General features: G+C 35.4%; 1 protein-coding gene across 1 annotated transcript; it reads left to right on the top strand.

Moving 5' to 3' along the window:
- Positions 1-16,859: 16,859 nt before the first annotated feature.
- LOC112418402 (uncharacterized) lies at positions 16,860-18,933 on the top strand. Its single transcript, XM_039828988.1, has 3 exons — positions 16,860-17,600; positions 17,689-17,779; positions 17,851-18,933. Exons 1-3 carry the CDS (start codon positions 17,293-17,295, stop codon positions 18,931-18,933), a joined length of 1,482 nt encoding a protein of 493 aa, XP_039684922.1. The 5' UTR covers positions 16,860-17,292.
- The last annotated feature ends 3,593 nt before the right edge of the window (positions 18,934-22,526 follow it).

The following is a 22,526-nucleotide window of genomic DNA, read 5'->3' as shown; positions in this document are numbered from 1 at the left end:
GAGCCTGGAAGTAAAACTTCAGAGCAAAGTGAAAGTAATGCAGGTACAACTGATTCTGAAGATGCATCAGAATTTGATCAACCGTCTGATTCTGAAAAGTATACAGAAGTTGAATCTAGTCCAGAAGCTGAAATCACTCAAGAAGCTGAGTCTAATTCAGAAGCAGAACCTAGCCCAAAAGCACAGAATGAAAGTGCTTCTGAGGACTTTCAAGATAACACTCAGCAGGTTATTCAACCTAAATTCAAGCACAAATCTTCACATCCTGAGGAGCTAATCATTGGAAGCAAAGATAGTCCTAGAAGAACAAGATCACATTTTAGACAAGAAGAGTCATTAATAGGACTGCTTTCAATAATTGAGCCTAAAACTGTTGAAGAAGCTCTCTCAGATGATGGATGGATATTAGCTATGCAAGAAGAGCTAAATCAATTCCAAAGGAATGATGTGTGGGATCTGGTACCCAAACCCTTTCAGAAGAACATTATTGGAACAAAATGGGTATTCAGAAACAAGCTGAATGAACAAGGAGAAGTAACCAGAAACAAAGCCAGACTTGTTGCTCAAGGCTACAGTCAACAAGAAGGCATTGATTACACTGAAACATTTGCTCCAGTTGCAAGATTGGAAGCAATCAGGTTACTTCTATCCTACGCAATTAATCATGGAATAATATTATATCAAATGGATGTCAAAAGTGCCTTTCTTAATGGTGTCATTGAAGAAGAAGTGTATGTTAAACAACCTCCTGGGTTTGAGGATCTTAAGCATCCTGACCATGTTTATAAACTTAAGAAATCACTATATGGCTTGAAACAAGCTCCCAGAGCTTGGTATGATAGACTAAGTAATTTCTTAATTAAAAATGATTTTGAAAGAGGACAAGTTGACACAACACTCTTCAGAAGGACTCTTAAGAAAGATATTTTGATTGTGCAAATATATGTTGATGATATAATATTTGGTTCTACTAATGCATCTCTTTGCAAAGAATTTTCTAAGTTAATGCAGGATGAATTTGAAATGAGTATGATGGGAGAATTGAAATTCTTTCTTGGAATTCAAATCAACCAAAGTAAAGAAGGAGTATATGTTCATCAAACAAAATATACAAAGGAGCTTCTGAAGAAGTTCAAGCTAGAAGATTGTAAAGTGATGAACACTCCAATGCATCCAACCTGCACCTTAAGCAAAGAAGATACTGGAACAGTAGTAGACCAGAAGCTATACAGAGGTATGATTGGTTCTCTGTTATACCTCACTGCATCTAGACCTGATATTTTATTCAGTGTATGCTTGTGTGCAAGATTTCAATCAGATCCTAGAGAATCTCATTTAACTGCAGTTAAGAGAATCTTCAGGTATCTGAAAGGAACAACTAATCTTGGACTCCTGTATAGGAAATCCCTAGATTATAAGTTGATTGGATTCTGTGATGCTGATTATGCTGGTGATAGGATTGAAAGAAAATCAACCAGTGGAAATTGTCAATTCCTGGGAGAGAATCTGATATCCTGGGCAAGCAAAAGACAAGCAACTATTGCTATGTCTACAGCAGAAGCAGAATACATTTCAGCTGCAAGTTGTTGCACACAACTACTTTGGATGAAACATCAGTTGGAAGACTATCAGATTAATGCTAACAGTATTCCCATTTATTGTAATAATACTGCTGCTATTTGTTTGTCAAAGAATCCAATTCTACATTCAAGAGCCAAGCATATTGAAATCAAACACCATTTTATCAGAGACTATGTTCAAAAAGGGATTTTAGATATACAATTCGTTGATACTGAACATCAATGGGCTGATATATTTACAAAACCTTTATCTGTTGAAAGATTTGATTTTATTAAGAAAAATTTGAACATGCATTTTGTGTCTGATTGAAAAATTGCTTGCCTCTGAATAAGAAGTTTGGTTCTGAAGTTTATTCAGAAGCATTTGGTTCATCAGAAGCTCTTAACTGAGGTTTTGAGGAAAATGTGCTTCTGAAGATGACGTCAGCACTAAAACTTCAGAAGTGTTATTCTTTGCTTCTGAATAGCATGGTTAGTGGGAACGTTGGTAGTTACTTTATGTAACAGCTGTCCCATTACCCAAAAGGTAGTTTTCTGAAGAGTCTCTGACGTGGTCTATTTGTATTGGAGTATAACAAAAAGGGCAATGATGTTTTATTTGCTTTTTAACATACTTACACGCGCCCCCAATTTGTCATTAATGTTGTGTTTGTTTGTCCCTTCTGAATTGCAAACGTTTTAATAAAAACACTAAGTCAATTCACACACTTCTCACTTCACAACAAACACTTTCTATTTTCTTCTCAACCCTCTGCGAAAGTAAGCGCATTCACTCAACCTCTCAAAACACCTTAGAACCCTAAAACTACTTCAAATCAATGGCATCTTCAAGTTCTGCTGGTGGTTCTTCATCAAATATGGATATAGATACTCCAGCATATGAGATCAAAGGAAGAACTATGTCTATTGAGGAATGGGAGTTAATCATTCAAGCGGAAAATCCAGTGGATTTCGCTTCTCTAACTCACCATGGGTGCGACTTGGTAAAGTTCTACAAGAAGCAGAAGCTGATGAGTTACTTCAGTCTTCTCAATGGTCCTACTTACGAAGTGCTGGTCAGACAATTCTGGGTAAGAGCTTCAGTTTTTGACAAAGTTGCTGCTAAACAGGAAGAAGCTCAGATGATTCTGATTGATCCTTCTTTGGAGGGAAAAACCAGAGAAGAAATGGGTCTACTCGCCTTCACTGGGACTGAGATTAGATCAAACGTCATGAGCATTCCTGTAACAATCAATGAGCATGTGATTGCTCAAGCCATGAGAAGGGATGCTGCTGGGACATACGATGGAGAAGAAATTCCTAACCCCAGATCAAGTCCTTGGAAGGAAATTGTAAACAACACTATTTACGGATCAAAGGATGCTAAACCTTACAGCACCTTAAGCATGGAAAAGAAAATGCTGCTGAAGATCCAGAATGAGAACATCTTTCCCAAAGGTGGAGGAAATGATCAACCTTCACTTGGTCACAAAGTCTTTCTGCATCACACCATCTCTCAGGAAACAACAATGAACGTTCCCAAGTATATGTTTAAATACATGATCAAGGAACTCAAGAAGAGTCAGATGGAGAACAGGAAGTACGTTCCCTATGGAAGGCTGCTCTCCATAATCTTTCAAGAAGGAGGACTCCTAAGTGCCCTGAAAGACGTGGGCATTTATGATAATCAGAAGCTGGGAGCAGTCACAGGAAAAATAATCAATGGGGCAACTCTGGTCAAGATGAGGCTGATTTCAACTTGCAAGAAACTAGATACAGATATGCATGAATCTGATGTCATATCTGATCTAGTCACTCATCACATCCCCATCTGCAAGAAAGATCCCCTGGATGTACAAAGGGCCTACATCTTGGACTTCTACAAAACCTACAACAAGAAGATCAGCTTGAAAGATGTCCTTGAAGAAATGTATGGTGGTGATCTGCCTGTGGCCAAAGGCAGAAAATCTAAGAAGAAGCAGATCACCAAGGAAGAATACCTTGCTGAAGATGCTACTGAGGAGGGTGCTCAGAAGCATAAGAAAGCCAAGAAGGAAAAATCTGCTATGTCCACCATTCTTGAGGAAGTGGAGGATTTGGATGATGTCCCTCTTATCACAAAAAGGACAAGGAATGCTCAAGAAACAGCAGAACAGCCTGCTTCTGAACAAACAGGTTCTGAGCAAGCTGCTTCTGAAGAGCCTCTAAGTCCCAAGAAGAAAAGAGAAGCTGCTCTTAAGACCATCAAAAGGAAGAGATCTTCAAGGAATCTGAAGACAGCTGAAGGACGAAGGGCAGAAATGTTGGAAGAATTGGAAGAAAACTGGGATGAAGACTCAAGCCCCAAGAAGGCAAAAAGGACTATAACTTCAGAGCCTATAGTCATGCCCAGTTTTGAAATGACTGAAGAAATAAAGCAGTATGCTAAGGAGTACTCTGCATCCAAGATAGCAGAGAAGAAAAGGTTGAAGGAAGTGTTTGAGAAAGAAAGGGATGAGCGTCTCAAGGCTGCAGGGTATGTGCCTACTCCTGACATTGCTACTTTAGCGTCTGAGTTAGAAACTGTTCAGTATGGAGCAACTCTGCTTTCTCAAGCCTTGAAGAATAAGCAAGCTTCAGGAGCAACTTCATCAGAACCTGTTTCAAAAGCTCCAGAAGCAGTTCATCCAGAAGCTCAATCTTCAGGTAATTCATCCAAACCTGACATCTATACTCAGATTCCATCTCTACCCTCTTCACCCTCTTCATCATCCACAGAATCAGATGACCAACCCCTTAGCCAACACATAAACAAACTTCTAAAAACCAAACCTACCAAACTAACAGAATTTGGAACACTTGACTATGAGAGCACTCAAATAGAATTTTCCAAAAATAGGATTAAACTGTGTGAGAAATTCAATTTGCCTACTACTCATCCACTATATCCAGATATTCCAGAACCTGTTAGTATACAACAACCTGAACCTACCCAAACAAACTCACCAAATAACCAAACTCCACAAAAAGCCTCTGAAGTAGTTTCAGAAGCTCTGAAACTACTTCAGAAACCCCTCAACAACAAGAAAACTCAACCCTTCACAACTTAGAAAAACATCTAGGTGGTGAAATGCAACCAACACCCACAAAGGCCTCTAAGACAGTCCCTGAAAAGACTGTGTTAGAAAACCAACAAACAGAAACCATCCCTGAGCAAACTGTTCCTGAGCAAACTGTTCCTGAACAAGATGCTTCTGAACAAGTTGCTCCTGACCTACAAACAACTTCTGACCAAACAACAGAACCAGAACAACAACCAGAACCACCAATAATAGATTTAGCCTCTGACCAACCTTCCACATCAAATTCAACTCAAACTCAAACCTCACCCATCCCTGACAGTATCCTTGAGACTGAGTATATAGAGGAACAGCTGATCAGACTTAGTGATGAGATTCAGGCACTGATTCTTCGCAGAACAGTTCCTGTACCTCCTATTCACTATTATGATCAGTGGATGGATCTGGAGAAGAGCTTTGTTGATCTGATGAGTCAGCTCAGAACTAAATGTGTGTCATCTCACTCTGCTATGCTGAAGAAGCTATTGGATGATATGCATGAAGCAGCTAAGGAGAAAGAGTTGAATTTTGTGCCTCTGCTGGACATCACTCCTTACTATCCAGAAGAAGAGTACATCACAAGAGCTGCAAGAATTCATGCTGGGCATAAAAGGAAATTAAGGGAAAAGGATGAGCTACTTCAGAAGAAAGATGATCAGATCAAGTATCTCTTAGAACAGTTGTATAAGCAAGCCCAACCTTAGTTGCACACCCAACACTAGCTTGTTTTTTACTTTTGTTCTTAGTAGCCTTGACTTTGTATCTTAACCTTTCTTTATATATATTATCATTGTTTCTGCATCTTGTGCTTTTTCACCTTCAATATGTTTTGCTCTGAATTTTTTTTAAGGTTTATATGTTTATATGCTCTGCTACTCTTTCTTTTGTTTTTATTCTTTTTGTTGATGACAAAAGGGGGAGTAAATGTATAGTATTTTTAAGGCACTGAGCCCCACTATAACCTCTTCTAAATTTCTTTTAAATACTTCTGATTTGATTTTTATGAGTATTTTATTGAAATTTAATTAATAAGAATAGAACTTAGGGGGAGCTTACAAACCTCACCTTAAAGATCTATTAGACTCAGGGGGAGCTTACAAACCTCTATCCCAGTGGTCAACTTATTAATTAGATCAACAACAATTGAACATTTTAAATACTATTGTTTGTCATCATCAAAAAGGGGGAGATTGTTGGAACAAAATGTGTTTCACAATGAACCTTATTAAGTTTTGATGATAACAAGGTATTAAAAATTGTCAATTGGTTATTACTAATAATTGTTCAAGTGTACAGGACCAAAGGCTACTCAAGTTATTTCAATAGGTCTTGGAAGAACAATGGAAAGAAAAAGAAATTCTGAGCATCTGAAGAAAACTGCTCCTGAAGCTAAAGTGCTTCTGAAGAGATGACGTCATCAGAAGCAGAAGGTCATCAGAAGCAAAAGTTTTCATCAGAAGCAATATCTTCACCAGAAGCTACGTTTGATCCTTTAATCAAACTGAAGATTCAAAGTAGCTGATTCTCAATTCAGTCCTATCAAAGAAGAACGAAGAATTGAAAGGGAGGTATCAACGGATATATGGATAGCACTGAGCACTTGTCTCTCGTCAATAGAGTTGACAAAGTACAAGCGTACAACCACTACCTCCACTACTCTGTTTTCTGTCTACGCTACAAGACAAAACAACAGCCATGCCTGCAGAATTTGTACACTCAAGATGGGAATGAATTTGAAGCTTATTCTTCAAAGGACTACACCCAAATCAGGCAAAGGATCACTGGTGGATAATCAAAGGATTTCAAACGACTCTTTAGACGTGCTGATTATCTCAACGTCTCTTTCACGCCTCTATATAAAGGAGTGAAGACTTGAAGATTGTAGACATGGATATACATAAGTTCAAAAGCGCCAAAACTCTGTCAATTTGATTCTACAAAGCACACTGAATTTCTGCACTGATTTGATACATCTTAGAAATTCAAAGTCTAGAGTCTTTTCTGTATTGTATTGTGAACACCACTGATTGTATATCAAGTGTTCAATTCAAACTCAATTCTCTGTATTTTTGTTTGATTAGAAGTCTCTTGCCTGCGTGCTTGAGCATTAGAAGTCTCTTGCTTAGTGCTTGAGCATTGGAAGACTCTTGCGTGTGTGCTTGAGCAATTTTTTTGTGAAGTCTCATACTTAGAAAGTATTGAGCAGTTGTAATCTTTGTGATTATAGTGAAATCTCCTTGGAAGTGCAAGGGGGACTGGACTACTTCCGTGTTGTGGAAGGAACCAGGATAACTGCTTGTGTCTTTGTCTTTCTTTTCTCTGCTCTGTTCTTTTCCGCTGCAATCTGACTCTGATCATTTCATCAGAAGCAATCAAACTGCTTCTGAAGTTTTATCAGAAGAAGTATTTTTAAGAGAAAAAGAAAACACAATTCAACCGCCCCCCTTCTTGTGTTTTTCACCTTCACAACCTAGCGCAAAGAAGGCAACACGGGCAGCAGAAAAACAAAAATGCAGCAGCAAGTAGAAAACAAAGCCACTACAAAAACCACCATCCTCAAGAACAAAGATCACATAAGTTACCCTCTCCTTATACACTCCTTTAGGGCGTTCCAACATCACTCATAGCAGAGACACGAGGCGTTCCTCAACCTTGATAAACTTCATTGCCAAGATAAGACTTTGACCTCCTCCACAATCTCGTCCACTTCCTTTACCCGGTTCAAATTAAGACTATTTTAAAATATTAATAGAATCAGAGACTAATTTGAGAATAATTTACAAAGAAATAACCAAATTGATAGTTCACTCCTTTATTTTCTCCAAAGGCAGTTCTTAAATGTGACCTAGAGGCCAGCATGCATATACTCTATGATTTAAGTTATTTACTTGTTTGTTGAAGCATTGCACCAATCTATAAGAATAACTAAGAATACTATTTTGCAATCGAAGATATACTTTTTTTAATTAATATTTCCTTTTTCTAAATGGAAAAAGTTATATTAGAGAACTAGGCAAAATACCTCTGATGTTTCTTTCAAAAAAAAAAAATACCCCTAATGTTAAGTACTCATAATATATGGAATGGATAATATGTTTGTTTAATTAAATTGACCTAACATAATGTTTAACTCATACAACTGAAATTAAGCTACATAATTTTAGTCAAACATTTGTCATGTGTATGATTTTAAAATAAACTTTAAATTTAAATATTATAATATTTCTTTTTTTTTTTCTTCTGATAAGTAAAAACTTATTGCATTTCATTCATGATAATAGTAGAGATACAAGATGGAATCTTAATATGAATATAAAAACTAACATGACGCAAAGTGATGGGATAAAACCGCAAGTGCACGGTTCTATCGAAGTAGTAAAAATAGAGTATCGTTATAACAGGGAGTTATGAATTCAATTAATTTTTAATAATGATTAGATGAAAGTTTCAAAGGTTAAAAAATTTGGATTTTTAATTAAAAGAAAATAATAATAATAATAAAATAAAAAGAGCCTTGGGATTGTTGGTTCATCTAATTGACAAGTCCTTCACAAACCAAAGTATTAAACTTATAACCTTATGTTATACCTAACTTCTAAAGACAGTTTCTCTTTTGTTCCTCTAGCAGCCAAGCCTATTTCGCTGACTTGATTACTATTAGATTTTGGTTCTAGGTTACAACCAAGTCTATTTCGCTGACTTGATCACAATTAGAATCCTTGAAGTTCGAAACTATATGTCTCAAAGATTGTAAAGACTATTTCGTTGCCTTTACAATCTTTGTCAAAATTCACTTGTTCGAATATCAAAGCTCCACTTTCGTTTTATGAATTGATATTTGAGATGATGGATTAACAATTATCAAACCCTCCACTTTCGTTTCCACAGTTTGATAATGGTTAATTCATGTTAAAACGGTGAATTTAGATTAGAAATTAGGGTTACATAAGATTAAGGTTTAAAGCTTGGTTTGATTAGGATTATGTCATTTAGACTTATCCAACAATCCCAAGACAAGAGGAGTCTACTCACTAACGTTCATTGTAGACATAGAAGAGAAGAAGAAGAAGAAGAAGAACATAAAATAAAGGTGAACTTTTATTCAAAGAAACAATTGTCACTTATTATTTCAGAGAACAAAATATGATTATTTGTGATGGCTAGTTACTCTATTTATAGTTTACATTCGACTTAGAATCTAAGCAATTACATCACTAGAATGTTCCACAAGAAAACTAAAATAGAGTAGCTTAAAATCTAAGCAAAAGCACAAAAGGATATAATTGGGCACGCCACTTTTATATTATTGTAAAAGATCTTCAAATTCTTTGCACACGATATTTTTGTATGAGATATTCATATTTTTGTCCTCAATCCTTGTACCAGATATTTTTGTATAAGATCTTTCATATTTTTGGCACGAATCAGCTCCAATTCTCCTTTCTTTTGCTCCAAGACTCAATCTTTAGAATATTTGTTCCTGAAATATAATAACTTGCAATTGTAGTAAAAGAGTTCTAAAAAGGAAATAAACTTAAATAAAATAAACTCAAATTTAAATAAAACGGACTTAAATATTATATTAAAATAGATAATTATTGACTCATCACATTGACCACAGAAATCCCTCGTAGCATGGGCGTGAAGATGTAGATTCACTTTCCTTTCTCCTGCACACATTCCAAGGCAAATCTGGAAAGGCATTGTCAACCAACATTCTGAAGTGTGTGCAAATGACACTACTCATGAACAATGCCCATAAATTCATCTGACACGCATTAAATAAACCCAGGAACACATCTTACACTCATGTTTTATGAACCCATGTATAATGTTAAGATGAACAGAACAACATTTTGATCTACATTGTTGCAACCTAGAAACATTCTGAAATTCAGAATGTTGATCCAAACTTTCAAGTAAAAGTTGGTGGGCCCATGATACGTGGCACAAGACTATTGGTCACACTACAACGGCTACAAGAGTTCAAGAAACTCTATTAAAGGAGAAGAAGGCTCAACAATGAAGCACATCTTACGAGCATACAAAAACAACTTACTAAAAGTGTTTAAAAGCTTAATAGCAAATTGATCTCACAAATCAACTCTAAAGATTATTAAAATCTCTAAGAGTGTGAATCAATCTTCTCTCTTATCTTTTCAAAGGTAGTCTTCCTCCTCATTAATATTATTATTATTCTTCTTGTCTTAATTCTTTCAAACTTCCAGATCATTGTAAAGAGAAAAGTCTCATCTAACTTTAGGGGGTACTAAAGTGTTAGTTTGAGCAGAAAAGTGTAAAAGTCTAAGTGGGATTTAGCAAGAAAGTGCTAAGCCTGTTGAGGCTTACAGAATATAGTTGTTGTAATTGTTCAGGTGAACAAGATTGTAAGGCGCAGGAGTTGAGAGGGTATCTCAAGCATCATAGTGGAAATTCTCACAAGATTGTGAGGAATGGATTAGCCTACGTTGAGTGAACCACTATAAATTTCTGTGTTTCTTTCTTCTTTCCTTATACTTTTACTTACAGTACTATACACAACACACAAAAACATTTATTTATTTAAACTGTTATTACACTAACACTTCTTAACGTTCTGAAGTCATTTCCTTAACTTAACCATTTCAAGTTTACAACTTGATAATTAATTTTAAGTTGTAGGTTTAATTTTAAAAGGGTCACAATTCAAATCCCCCTTCCTTGTGACTATTATATCTACTTCACAACTCCCGTATACCATGCCTTCCTACTTAATCCTTCAAGCGTATGGTAATATATAGACCTGCACGTTGATTGAGTGTGAACCCTTATCATGTTGTTGTGTGGAGTTGTGAATGGTGGATGCATGAAAGTCAAACTAGCTCATCATTGGCTAGAGAAAGATGAACTTTTGGATACTACTACTTGGTTAGGAAATTGTTATTTTACTGTTGATTGTCAATTTTACAAGTAAATTCCAGGACAAGGAATGGTTCAAGTTTGGAGTTGTGATGACAATCCGTCATATCACATTTTTAAAGTCTTTTTAATTAAGTTTTAGTCTATTTTTATTAATTTAGTATTTAATTTAGAGTCATTTTAAATAAAATTTCGTTTTTGATTTATTGAGTCAAATAAGGAAGAATTGATTATTATTACTCACAACAAAACGTGATTTGATGTCGAATGCTAATAGAAGAAAATAATGATGGGCCTTTGACCCATTGTGTCTTGACCTAAGAGAATTGGAACACGCTGAAGAAGAAAATTGGGAGGAAATTAGTTTTCAAGAGGCTATATATGTGGAAGCCACACACTTTACCAGAAGCACGTTCTCGGCATACAGGAATCACAATTTGGAAAATAAAGAAAAGGAGCCGCACGCATCACGAGAGAAGGGAGAAGCACATGGAAATAGAGAGCAACAACATCGATTAAATTAGATTGAAGAGCAACATCGGCAACGACGGAACTCTATCGGTTTATTTTCTTTATTATGTTGTTTGTTTCTTTATTGATGTCTAGCTAATTCCCTTTGATTGAGCCATGATTAATATATATAGTTGATACTTTCTTTATTAATAATGTTATTCAGTCTTTATTCAGAATTAGTTGTGTTCATTGCTTTCATATAATTGCTTGTATGATTATTAATCATAGCTTCTTGATATTAGGAATTGAATGACTACTAACCCTAGCTTTTAATCCTGAAATAGTAATCCTGTTTGATTCAACATAGGAACCTAGAGATAGGAAATTAAATTAAGAATCATGACATATAAATTAACATTTTGACATCGCTTCCGCGATTATTCAATCGGTTTAAGAGATTAAAAGGTTATAACTTAGGAAAGGGTTTTGAGTCAAGAGATTGATCAAAACTACTTAGTTAATTTGTCGTAAAGATTGAATAGTAATTAGTAATAAAGGGAGGTAAACTACTCATATAAAGCAATAGCGGATTCATCGGCTTAATCATCCTTCTCAAATCATCTTTCAACAACTTTTATTTATTTTTTTAGCAGACAAACCTACTGCCTCAGGCACTTATAAAATTTACACATCCTAGATATTAACTTTATTGCTAAGTTGAGATTAACACAGTCCTTGTGGATACGAACTTATTTTATTACTTCGATATTTTAAGTACACTTGGTAAAAGTTTATCAAGTATTTGGCGCTGCTGCCGGGGACTGTTGAATCATTTCAACTTGGCAATTTTGTTTTTGTTTAGGATTTCTGTCATATATATTTTTTTTTTGTATATATATATATATATTAAAAAAAAAACAAATATTTATGCTCTTCGTTTTCTTCTCATTATACGGTTCTACTAAAAAGTTTATCCAAGTTTTGCAACTATGATAGACTGGTTACGCCTCTATGACACAAAAGAGATTTGATCATTGCAGTATGAAAAATATATGATATCTTTGAAGATAAAATGTTTGGACAGTAAAATCTCGCTATTAAATTAGAGGTGTGACAGTTATGAGGTGGATCAACCAAGTAGTAATTGTGAAGAGAAGAAAGAGGTGATCAACATCGATTACAATACTCAACTTCAAAATATTTTAGATGATTTCTTGGTGTCAAATCAAGTTTCATTTGATAAGTTTGATGTTCAGTGTGGTGATCTTGTTGAGAAGGCACATGAGTCTCAAAGGAAGTTGGTTAAGTTGGTTAAGATGGAGACAGAATGTCACAAGGTTGTGGTGGAAGAAAATCCCAAAGTGAGGAGTGGTGATATTTGTTCGAAATCTGAACCAAAGGAGGTTAAGGAAATAACTCATGTGCAAATGGATGAACATCCTTCTCTAAGGTGGGAGAGCTTAAATTCCAAAAGATCAAAAGTGAGTGCATGGGAGTATCTGATTCTTTGTGCTAAGTTCATGGAATTCCTACCAAACAAGAGGAAGAAGAAGGGTGATATATTCCTTCTATCATTTTTGCCACCCTAAAAGTGGTTGAAGCGTCAAGCTCAATGACGTAAAAGAAAGCGCTTGGTGGGAGGCAACCCATCGGATCTTAGATCCACTCAGATATTGTTTTTATTTTTTTATTGCATTTTATTTTACATATAAAAAAAAAATATATTTCCAATGTCTGCTACGAACGTAGCACAAAATTTATTTAACGTGGCACGATCTAACAAACGAAGAAACAAGTTTGCCACTGGAAATTTCGTGGCACAATTGATAATCTATCGTAGCACGATTTGAAAAAGAAAAAAAAATTCAAAGTCCACATCAGTTCTTTTTCAATCACTCGTATTTGTCAGATGTCAGTTGTGTCAGTTAAACTTTTAATTGCTGTGTTTTTTTTATTTGGATAACTCAGTTGTACCCCCTGTTATGTAATTGAATCTGAACTTGTTTATTATTGACGAATTTGTTTGTTAGTTGATTTTTTTCAGTTTAGTAACAATTGCTTGTTCAAGTGGTATTCCAAAATATCTTAAGGAGGTAGTGACTTGTATTTCAAAGGCGAAGTGTACGGCATGTGTGATAGGTAGTCTCAACTCTCAGAAATCAACACCGTAAGGTTCATAGCCAAATTTTATTTTTTTTTCAATTTAATTATATAGAGTGTTCCGTGCAACTACATTTATAGAACTTGCATTGTTTCTTTACTGTTGATTGATCTTTATCATATACACACTGAGGCAAAAGTGCTTGGTCCTGTGAGCCTTTTCAAGCCTACCCTGATTTTGATTGAATTTATCCTTTTTGAAAGCCAATTTGAGCCGGTAGATTTAGATCTTTTTGTTCGGTGACAAGCTACATATTGAGCCTAGGACTTTTAGGATTTGACCCAAAAATATTATATTTGAGTTAGGCTATGTAGGGTGTTGCTAAACAATAAGTTTGGGGTTGCTATTGAAATTTGCAACCAACTAAGTTTGGGGTGGAGGTACTAGAGAACAAAGAACAAATCATGAAAAATATACACTCAAACTCAAAATGGTGTATAAAAAAAAAAAAAAATCAAGGGACAAACAATGAAAAATCTGAGTAATTTTAAACTCGATTGTCCCAAAAAGTTACAAATATTCTCTAGTACCTTTACAAATTGTTATTTCAAGGGGTGAATGAGGAATTGAATCCATTCTTTAATTTCCGTAGGAATGCCTAACTCAAATTTTGTGTAGCCTACTTATCCAAATATTATCTCACCTTAACCTAAACCCCGTCATAACCCTGAAAGACCTCAAAGTGTGTAATGATATTGATTTTGATTGACGTTTAGAAACTTTTCAAGCGTATGGTAATATGTAGACCTACACGTTGATTGAGTGTGAACCTTTATCATATTGTTGTGTGGAGTTGTGAATGGTGGATGCATGAAAGTCAAACTAGCTCATCATTGGCTAGAGGAAGATGAACTTTTGGATACTACTACTTAGTTAGGAAATTGTTATTTTACTGTTGCTTGTCAATTTTACAAGTAAATTCCTTGAGGACAAGGAATGGTTCAAGTTTGGGTTTGTGATGACAGTCCGTCATATCACATTTTTAAAGTCTTTTTAATTAAGTTTTAGTCTATTTTTATTAGTTTAGTATTTAATTTAGAGTCATTTTAAATAAAATTTTGTTTTTGATTTATTGAGTCAAATAAGGAAGAATTGATTATTATTACTCACAACAAAACGTGATTTGGTGTCGAGTGCTAATAGAAGAAAATAATGATGGGCCTTTGACCCATTGTGTGTTGACCTAAGAGAATTGGAACACGCTGAAGAAGAAAATTGGGAGGAAATTAGTTTTCAAGAGGCTATATATGTGGAAGCCACACACTTTACCAGAAGCACGTTCTCGGCATACAGGAATCACAATTTGGAAAATAAAGAAAAGGAGCCGCACGCATCACGAGAGAAGGAGAAGCACATGGAAATAGAGAGCAACAACATCCATTGAATTAGATTGAAGAGCAACATCGGCAACGACGGAACTCTATCGGTTTATTTTTTTACTATGTTTGTTTCTTTATTCATGTTTAGCTAATTCCCTTTGATTGAGCCATGATTAATATATATAGTTGATACTTTCTTTATTAATAATGTTATTCAGTCTTTATTCAGAATTACTTGTGTTTATTGCTTTCATATAATTGCTTGTATGATTATTAATCATAGCTTCAATTACATGAATTGATATTAGGAATTGAATGACTACTAACTCTAGCTTTTAATTCTGAAATAGGAATCCTGTTTGATTCAACATAGGAACCTAGAGATAGGAAATTGAGAATCATGACATATAAATTAACGTTTTGACATCGCTTCCGCGATTATTTAATCGGTTTAAGAGATTAAAAGGTTATAACTTAGGAAAGGATTTTGAGTCAAGAGATTGATCAAAACTACTTAATTAATTTGTCGTAAAGGTTGAATAGTAATTAGTAATAAAGGGAGGTAAACTACTCATATAAAGCAATAGCGGATTCATCGGCTTAATCATTCTTCTCAAATCATCTTTCAACAACTTTTATTTATTTTTTTAGCACACAAACCTACTGCCACAGACACTTATAAAATTTACACATCCTAGATATTAACTTTATTGCTAAGTTGAGATTAACACAGTCCTCGTGGATACGAATTTATTTTATTACTTCGATATTTTTAGTACACTTGGTAAAAGTTTATCAGCGACGTGCCCACTCAAGCAATTCTTCTCTATCTTTTAACTTAATGTCGTCTGAAAAAAAACATAGCAGTGTCAACTTTGTGGGCTTGAAGTGGGAGGACAACAGAGTCAACATATTTTGAAGCTCCATTAATGTTTGGTTTCGCTTCAACCTTAGGCGGTTTGACAACTCCAGAAAATTCGACAAAATTTGGTTTTGTCTCTCCCGGAACATCTTCCGTGTTCTCTACCATTACTATAATTAAATAACACAAAAATATGAATTAAGAACTAACTAATGCAAAAACATCTTTAAAATAAAAAAAAAACAGAAGAACTTTTTTTTTGAAAAAACGGCAGTAGCTGCCATTTTTTCGTTGTGAAAATTTTTCACAAGTATTCCTCGGTACCTTACTACAGAGGTTTTCTAACTGCCGAGGATTCCCATGACAGAGTTCTACGTAACTGACGTAGATACCCATAACAAAACCAAAAAATGAACGGATTAAAATGCTCAATACCTGTTTTTTTACGTCAAAAGTGTGTTGATACCTCCTATGCTTGATGCTTGAATGATTTTGGATCAAGATTTGATGAAAAAAATATTGGATTTGAGGATTGGATGGAATGGTATGGAAGTTGATGATGAAAATAGTGTGTAGGGGGAGCAGTGGCAGATGAAACATAATTCTCGGCAGTTAACTACCGAGGTTTTTCTCGGCAGTTGATTGCAGCCGGTTTTTGAATTCCTCAGCAATTAACTGTCAAGGAGGCAAAAACATATTTTACTCATGTGCCTCAACCTTATGAAATTTGTCAACTAACAATTCTCATATATGAGAAGTCACCATGGCTGACATTTCGCAGTAATAATTGATTCATACTATTGAAATGTGCACCAGAGCATAAGTGCATACATCAATTGTGAATTATTTTTTTTCTGACCCTTTTTGCCAAAAAAATTCCAGCTATGACCCCCTTTGGAAAAAAAAAAAATCCCAAAATGACCCACTTTTTTTTTTTTTTTTTTTTGTCGTTTAGCGCGTTCCCGCCATCTGAAATGGCGGGACTGGCCGCCGGTCTGACAGCCGCCGCGTCAACTGGGCGCTGCTTTTTTTTTTTTTTTTTTTTGTCGTTCCCGCCGTTTGATCTGGCGGGACTGATTATTTTATTTTATTTTTTTGGCAGCATTGATTTACATTTTTTTTTTGAACAAATAGCATTTTTTTACATTAAATAAAACACAACAAATAATAATGATAGATAAAAATATATTAATTTATTTGAACACATAATACATAAACGTTATTAACTACCGATTATTTAAACTCGGACAATTTCTCCTAATATGACCGGTATGCCGACACAACCCACACCGTCTCGGTGTCGGAGTCCTCTCGAGCACCTCCTCGTCCATTTCTGTCCTTATGCGGGTACTATTGGGTCGACCTTTCTTTAGTCTTCGCATGTTTGGATTATGGCAAAGCACGGGACCGTCGTATGGAAGCCAATAACTCTTGTCGTGGACTACTTTGAAGGTTGTGTTGTAGATGGAGTAAACTCTCTCGTTTTTGAACACAGGTGGAATAAGGGTTGTGTAGTCATGGCGAAATGAAGAACACGCGGCTATGACATGAGAACATGGCAAATGTAATGCTTGAAATTTCCCACAATCACACCACCCCGCTCGTAGGTCCACTTTGAAAGTTCCCATTGGCCTTCCCTCCCTGTAGTTGACGGTCTCACGGACTGAGAAGGTATACCTTTCTCAGTCAAACTGTTCGACATGATGGGTGTTGGACTTAACAATGTCATCCTGAATCGCATTTTGGCAATATTCACTGAACAAATCTCCGGAACCTACCCTTGCAAACGCTTTTTGAGCCCTATCAGCAAAGAGACATGTCAGCCTATAGTAGGTTGATTGAACTATAGGTGTAACAGGTAGGTTGCGTGTTCCCTTAAACACAGAGTTCCACGACTCAACGATGTTGCTTGTCATGTGGCCCCATCGTCGACCCTCATCATATGTTTAGAGCCTATGTCATATACTTGATAGGCTCTCGAATAATGCCTAATAATAGTGGTAATCTTGTACATTTGTCGTTTTTGCAATTGTTGGATAAATCACCTGAGGAGGTTGGACAGTATAGTTGGGGTTCAGCTTGTTTGGCCACGCTATATAGATCCTTGTGTGACGGTGCAATATATGGCAATACCGAAATGCCTGGGTGCACAATTCTCTTGCAAGCATGGGCGTGGTCAAGAATGTCATGCTTAGCTCCCGTGCCAAGGATACCACCACAAGCTCATGCACAACTTCCGTTGGCAAATATGTAAGTAAAATAAATGTTATTTTTTTTATTAATTTTTACATAAATTTATCCAGACTTTACTAATTATAACATTTTCAAAATTAACTAGATGGCTAGAACATGGTAATAAATTCGTGGAAAATCCTCGGCATAATCTCGTATGTACGCGTTTAAAAATCGACACCATGGCATATGATCAGGTATTACACTTTCTTTTAGTCATTGCTTTTTAGTCAACAATTGAAGACTAATATTCATTCTTTTTAAACAGTTCTCCTGGAGGCCTTATGTCAACTTCAATTACAGCAACGAAGAAGAAAGCCAAATATGGTCTGCAAACACATATCTCATCTGTTTTCAGATTGTCGAGAGACATCAGACAGACAGAGTAAGGCTTCAATTTGGCTTACCGCAACACCCACCTTCCTTACCAGAAAATTTGAAAGATTTCCACAAAATTAATTTGTCAAAAGATAGAATTAAAGGCTCGTGGGGAGATAAGCATCATCGTCAAGTCCAAAACTGGAACCAACGTCATCAATTAGCACTTCACAGCGTTCGGTATAACCATGAGGTTTATCCAAATCGTCAATATTTTGCATGGTATTGGGAATTTTTCGGAGATTATCTGTGGCTTTCTAGACAAGTATTATTGTCAAACCCAAGGCAAGCATGTGCATCAATTTTACCAGGATTGCCGCGTGACTATCCTGCAGTCCCACAAACTTATACGGTGCCAGATGAAAATATGTGGTCAAATACACCTCCACCCTATAACCAATTCATGACACCTCCACCCACTAACTTTGACCAAACATTTAACCCATCCACCAACTACAACTACAACCAAACTTACCAATCACCGCCACAACCCACAAACCAAATCTTACATAACACCCCAATCCCATATCCAAGCTATTCTCAACAAAGTCGTCATGGAGAAAGCTCTCGAACATCAAACTATTCATTTGATGACTACAATCCAACTCAATACACCACACAAATCAGTTATCCAGACCAATCACAATACTCCTCGTTCAACCTACCAACCCCTCCACACTTTGTCAACTATCCCCAAACAAGCTATGCACTTCAATGGCCAAATTCACAAACAAATACCATAGAAAATCTGGCAGCAGGGTTTAATGACGATGACTTCGTTAATGAAATCTGGACCAACTCAGCTTCACAAGTGCAAAATGAAGTCGCTATGGAAACTAACGATGATGCTGAAATTCTTGACGAGGATGTGGAAGAGGAAGAGGAAGAGGAAGAGCAACACCAACGACCCGTACGGAACAAAAAAGATAAATTATGTGCTACGGGAGGTCATAGTTTACATTGGCGTAATTGATTTCTGCGGAGAAAGTAGTTTTTTATTAAATATTTATCATTATTATTATTTATCATTATTATTATCATCATTATTTAATGTAAAAAAGAAAAAACGAAAAAAAAAATAAAAAAATCAGTCCCGCCAGATCAAACGGCGGGAACGACAAAAAAATATTAAAAAAAAAACCACCTGCCGTCATGACGCGACGGATGTCAGACCGGCGGCCAGTCCCGCCATTTCAGATGGCGGGAACGCGCTAAAAGACAAAAAAAAAAAAAATTACAAAAGTGGATCATTTCGGTATTTTTTTTTCAAAGGGGGTCGGATCTGAATATTTTTTTTAATAAAGGGGTCAGAAAAAAAAAATTCATGAATTGTAGCCGTGATTGAACAAACTAAAATTTTCAATATTAATGTAATCCTTTTGACTGTGTTGCCCCACCAAACGTATCAAATTTGTTTTCAAAGTTAAAAGTTTGTCTAAGATTTGGATAATGGCTCTAAAAAATGACCCACTTTTTCTTATAAATGACCCAGATAGAGTTACAATAGACAAAATGTCAGAGTCTAGATCATATCAGCCATGATCATGGCCAACAAATATTGTCCCATTAATGTTGTTGCTTAGCTAAAAGCTCGTGTGATCATGTGAAATGGTAGTTTCTTTGTACACGTGGCATCCCATGTTTTGACTTTTGCCTTGCCTCCCAATCCCATGCTTGCTTAGCATCTAGTATATTGGCAGCTAGTATTTGATCATGAAAAGATTTGGAGATATATAAATACTGAGACAGACACTATCAACATCAGTAACATATGTATATCAAATTTTGAAATTGAATGTAGATGTGACATTTTTACTTTGAAGACCTATTATTTTTCTTTTTTATTCAATACTCAGAAAAGGTGATCAAGTTTTCTACCAATAAAAAGACACTATCAACAAATCTTCTATACGTGAAACATACATCATTTTGTGCGTCTTTCATGTGATAGGAACAAAACAATAGGGAAAGACCCGACCAACCTGCTCAGAACTCAAGGGCAAACTGGCCAGGTCTACGACCGTCTAAATCAACAGAGACTTGTATCTTATTCTCAACATCCATGATCTAGGACTATCTCGCTCTTAGCTTCGTTCCGACACTTTTCTAAATCTGTTTTGGTTGTCAATGAAATGGAATATAGGGGACTCCTAACTTATTTATTTGTATTTTTAAAATTATATAGTAATGATACAGATACAGATTAAAGTTACAAACAAAAATCCTGACCAAAAAAAAAAAAAGTTACAAACAAAAAAAATTATCTTTGAAAGAATTATTATTCTTTTTTCTGAGAAATCTTAATTATCTTTTTTAGAAAAATTTATATAGAATATGTATCCCTAAACAGGAAGTTAAACCATGCCTTTATTTTTTTCAAACAAAAGAAAAGTCATACTTTTTTTTTTAAAGGAAAAGTCATACTTTTAGTAGCTCTCATTTTGCCTCTGAAAAAACAAATTGCATACTTTTATTGCATTGCTTTCCGTCAATTAGGTGGAGATCCCGTACTAAGGCTCCACAGGAACTCATCAACTTATTATTTACCATGGATACATAATAGACTTAAATGCTCTTTTGGTCCCTTAAGTATTGAATTGGCATCGCTTTGGTCCCTTAACTAAAAAAAAGATTGTTCGATAAGTTAAGTTTTTTTTTTAGCTTCGTTTTGGACCCTTCTGTTAGGTTTCCGTTAGAGTTTAAAAACAAAGTTAACTCCTAGACACGTGTCACCTTGTCATTGGCTCTGAGCCACGTGTACCTAAACGGGCCGGCCCTAGCGGGCTTCGGGCTTTAGCGGGCCGGGTCAAAAAGCCCGGTTGATAAAACGGGCTTGAAATATACTATCCGAGCCTGGCCCTACACGGGCCGCGGGCTAAATGGGCCGGCCCGTATTAAAAATTATATATTTTTTATTTTAAAAAAGTACTATAAAACACTGCTATAATTTTTTTTATAAATAATATTTTTAATATGTTTAAATAATGTCTAGCACAAAAGTAAATTGTAAACATTTTCGTACAAACGTCGTAAACTAAAACGACGAGGAAAATGATTTTAAATAAATTAGATATGTTATGGTTATAGATATTTATATATTCGATCTTTAAAACTATAAATAACGAAATGAATAAATATAATTTTATATTACATTTATATTTGTGTTAATTTATTGAATTTTCACTTTTGTTTTTTACTTTGATAATCAACTAAGTAAATAATTATTTGAAAAATATATATAATTTATAGAATTTTTTTTGTTATGCGGGCTAACGGGCTACCCGCGGCCCATTCGGGCTAGCCCTAATGGATACCAGGCTTTTAAGGGCCGAGCTAAAAAGCCCTATTAAAATTCGGGCTCAATATTTTAGACCCAAGCCCTATATTTATTCGGGCTAAACGGGCCGGCCCGTTTTGACAGCTCTAATAAGTGCGTATCGGAAGTTAACTGCCAAGGAATTCAACATCAACGGTAGTTAACTGTCGAGTGATATAAAACCGGCAACAGTTAACTGTCGATGGACATTTAGGTCATTTTGTGGTGTGTTTTAGCTCTCTTTCAAGTGCGAACAACAATTTTCGAAGATAACTATTGATTTTGATTATGTAAAATTGATTAAGACTAAAAATGAGTTGATTAAAATGTAAAAGTTTTTTTGTTTTTGTTTTAATACATTTATTTAAAAGTGAGTTGAACCATAAAATTGTGTCTAAAAAACAAAATTGGAATAAAACAACTACAATTCTTATATTTATGTATAATCATTTTTGGAGGTAGAATCAATTCTACTTCAAAGCAACCAAACATGTTAGCATCAATTTTACACCTTCAGAATCAATTCTGAACTTTTTAGACATGGAACCAAACATACACTTATGCATACATGATTTATACACAAGGAGAGTTAGCAACACATTCTCTTATCAGTTGAATTCGTCCCTTAAAATAAAATATGTCTTAGTCTGCGTTTGATCTGCTAAAAAATGAACGACATGACATGAGAACTTCAATTATATAATGTTTAAAACTATTTCAGAGAGAAGACAAATTGGAGGCAATAGACATGACAAAAATTGAAATTTGTGTCTCTCACTAAAATACGACACAACTTTTTGTCACATGTACAAGTTGTCTAGAATACCAAAATAGTATTTTGTCCATCAAAAATCGTATAAGACCAATAATTAATCAATATAGTAAAAGTTTGTTATGTGATATTCTCTCTTATATTGTTTTTCATGTATTTTGTGTTTAACATATTAAACACACCCTTACGTAAATTTGGTAGAATTATGATCTGTCCAATGAGGATATATGAGTGACCAGGGTGGCAGAAAGTGCTCCAGTGTGACGGTGACAGTTTTCGATTCGATACGGCGGTGATGAGTCCGCGGTGGGACGAAAGGTGCATGAATGCACGTTAGTACTCCAAAGCTCAAGTCAGTAATGAAACTGAGAAAGAGTGTGTAGAAAGTGTTGTGAGAAGTGAATCATACCTTGAGGGTGAAGCAAGATCACCCTTATATAGGTGTGCATTGGGAATAACCGCCTCCAGGTTTTGCGGT

This window comes from Medicago truncatula, chromosome 8 (genome assembly GCF_003473485.1).
Source record: "Medicago truncatula cultivar Jemalong A17 chromosome 8, MtrunA17r5.0-ANR, whole genome shotgun sequence".
In the NCBI taxonomy this organism is placed as follows: Eukaryota; Viridiplantae; Streptophyta; class Magnoliopsida; order Fabales; family Fabaceae; genus Medicago; species Medicago truncatula.
The sequence above is the reverse complement of the archived record's forward strand: the minus strand, read 5'-3'. Positions and strand labels throughout refer to the sequence as shown.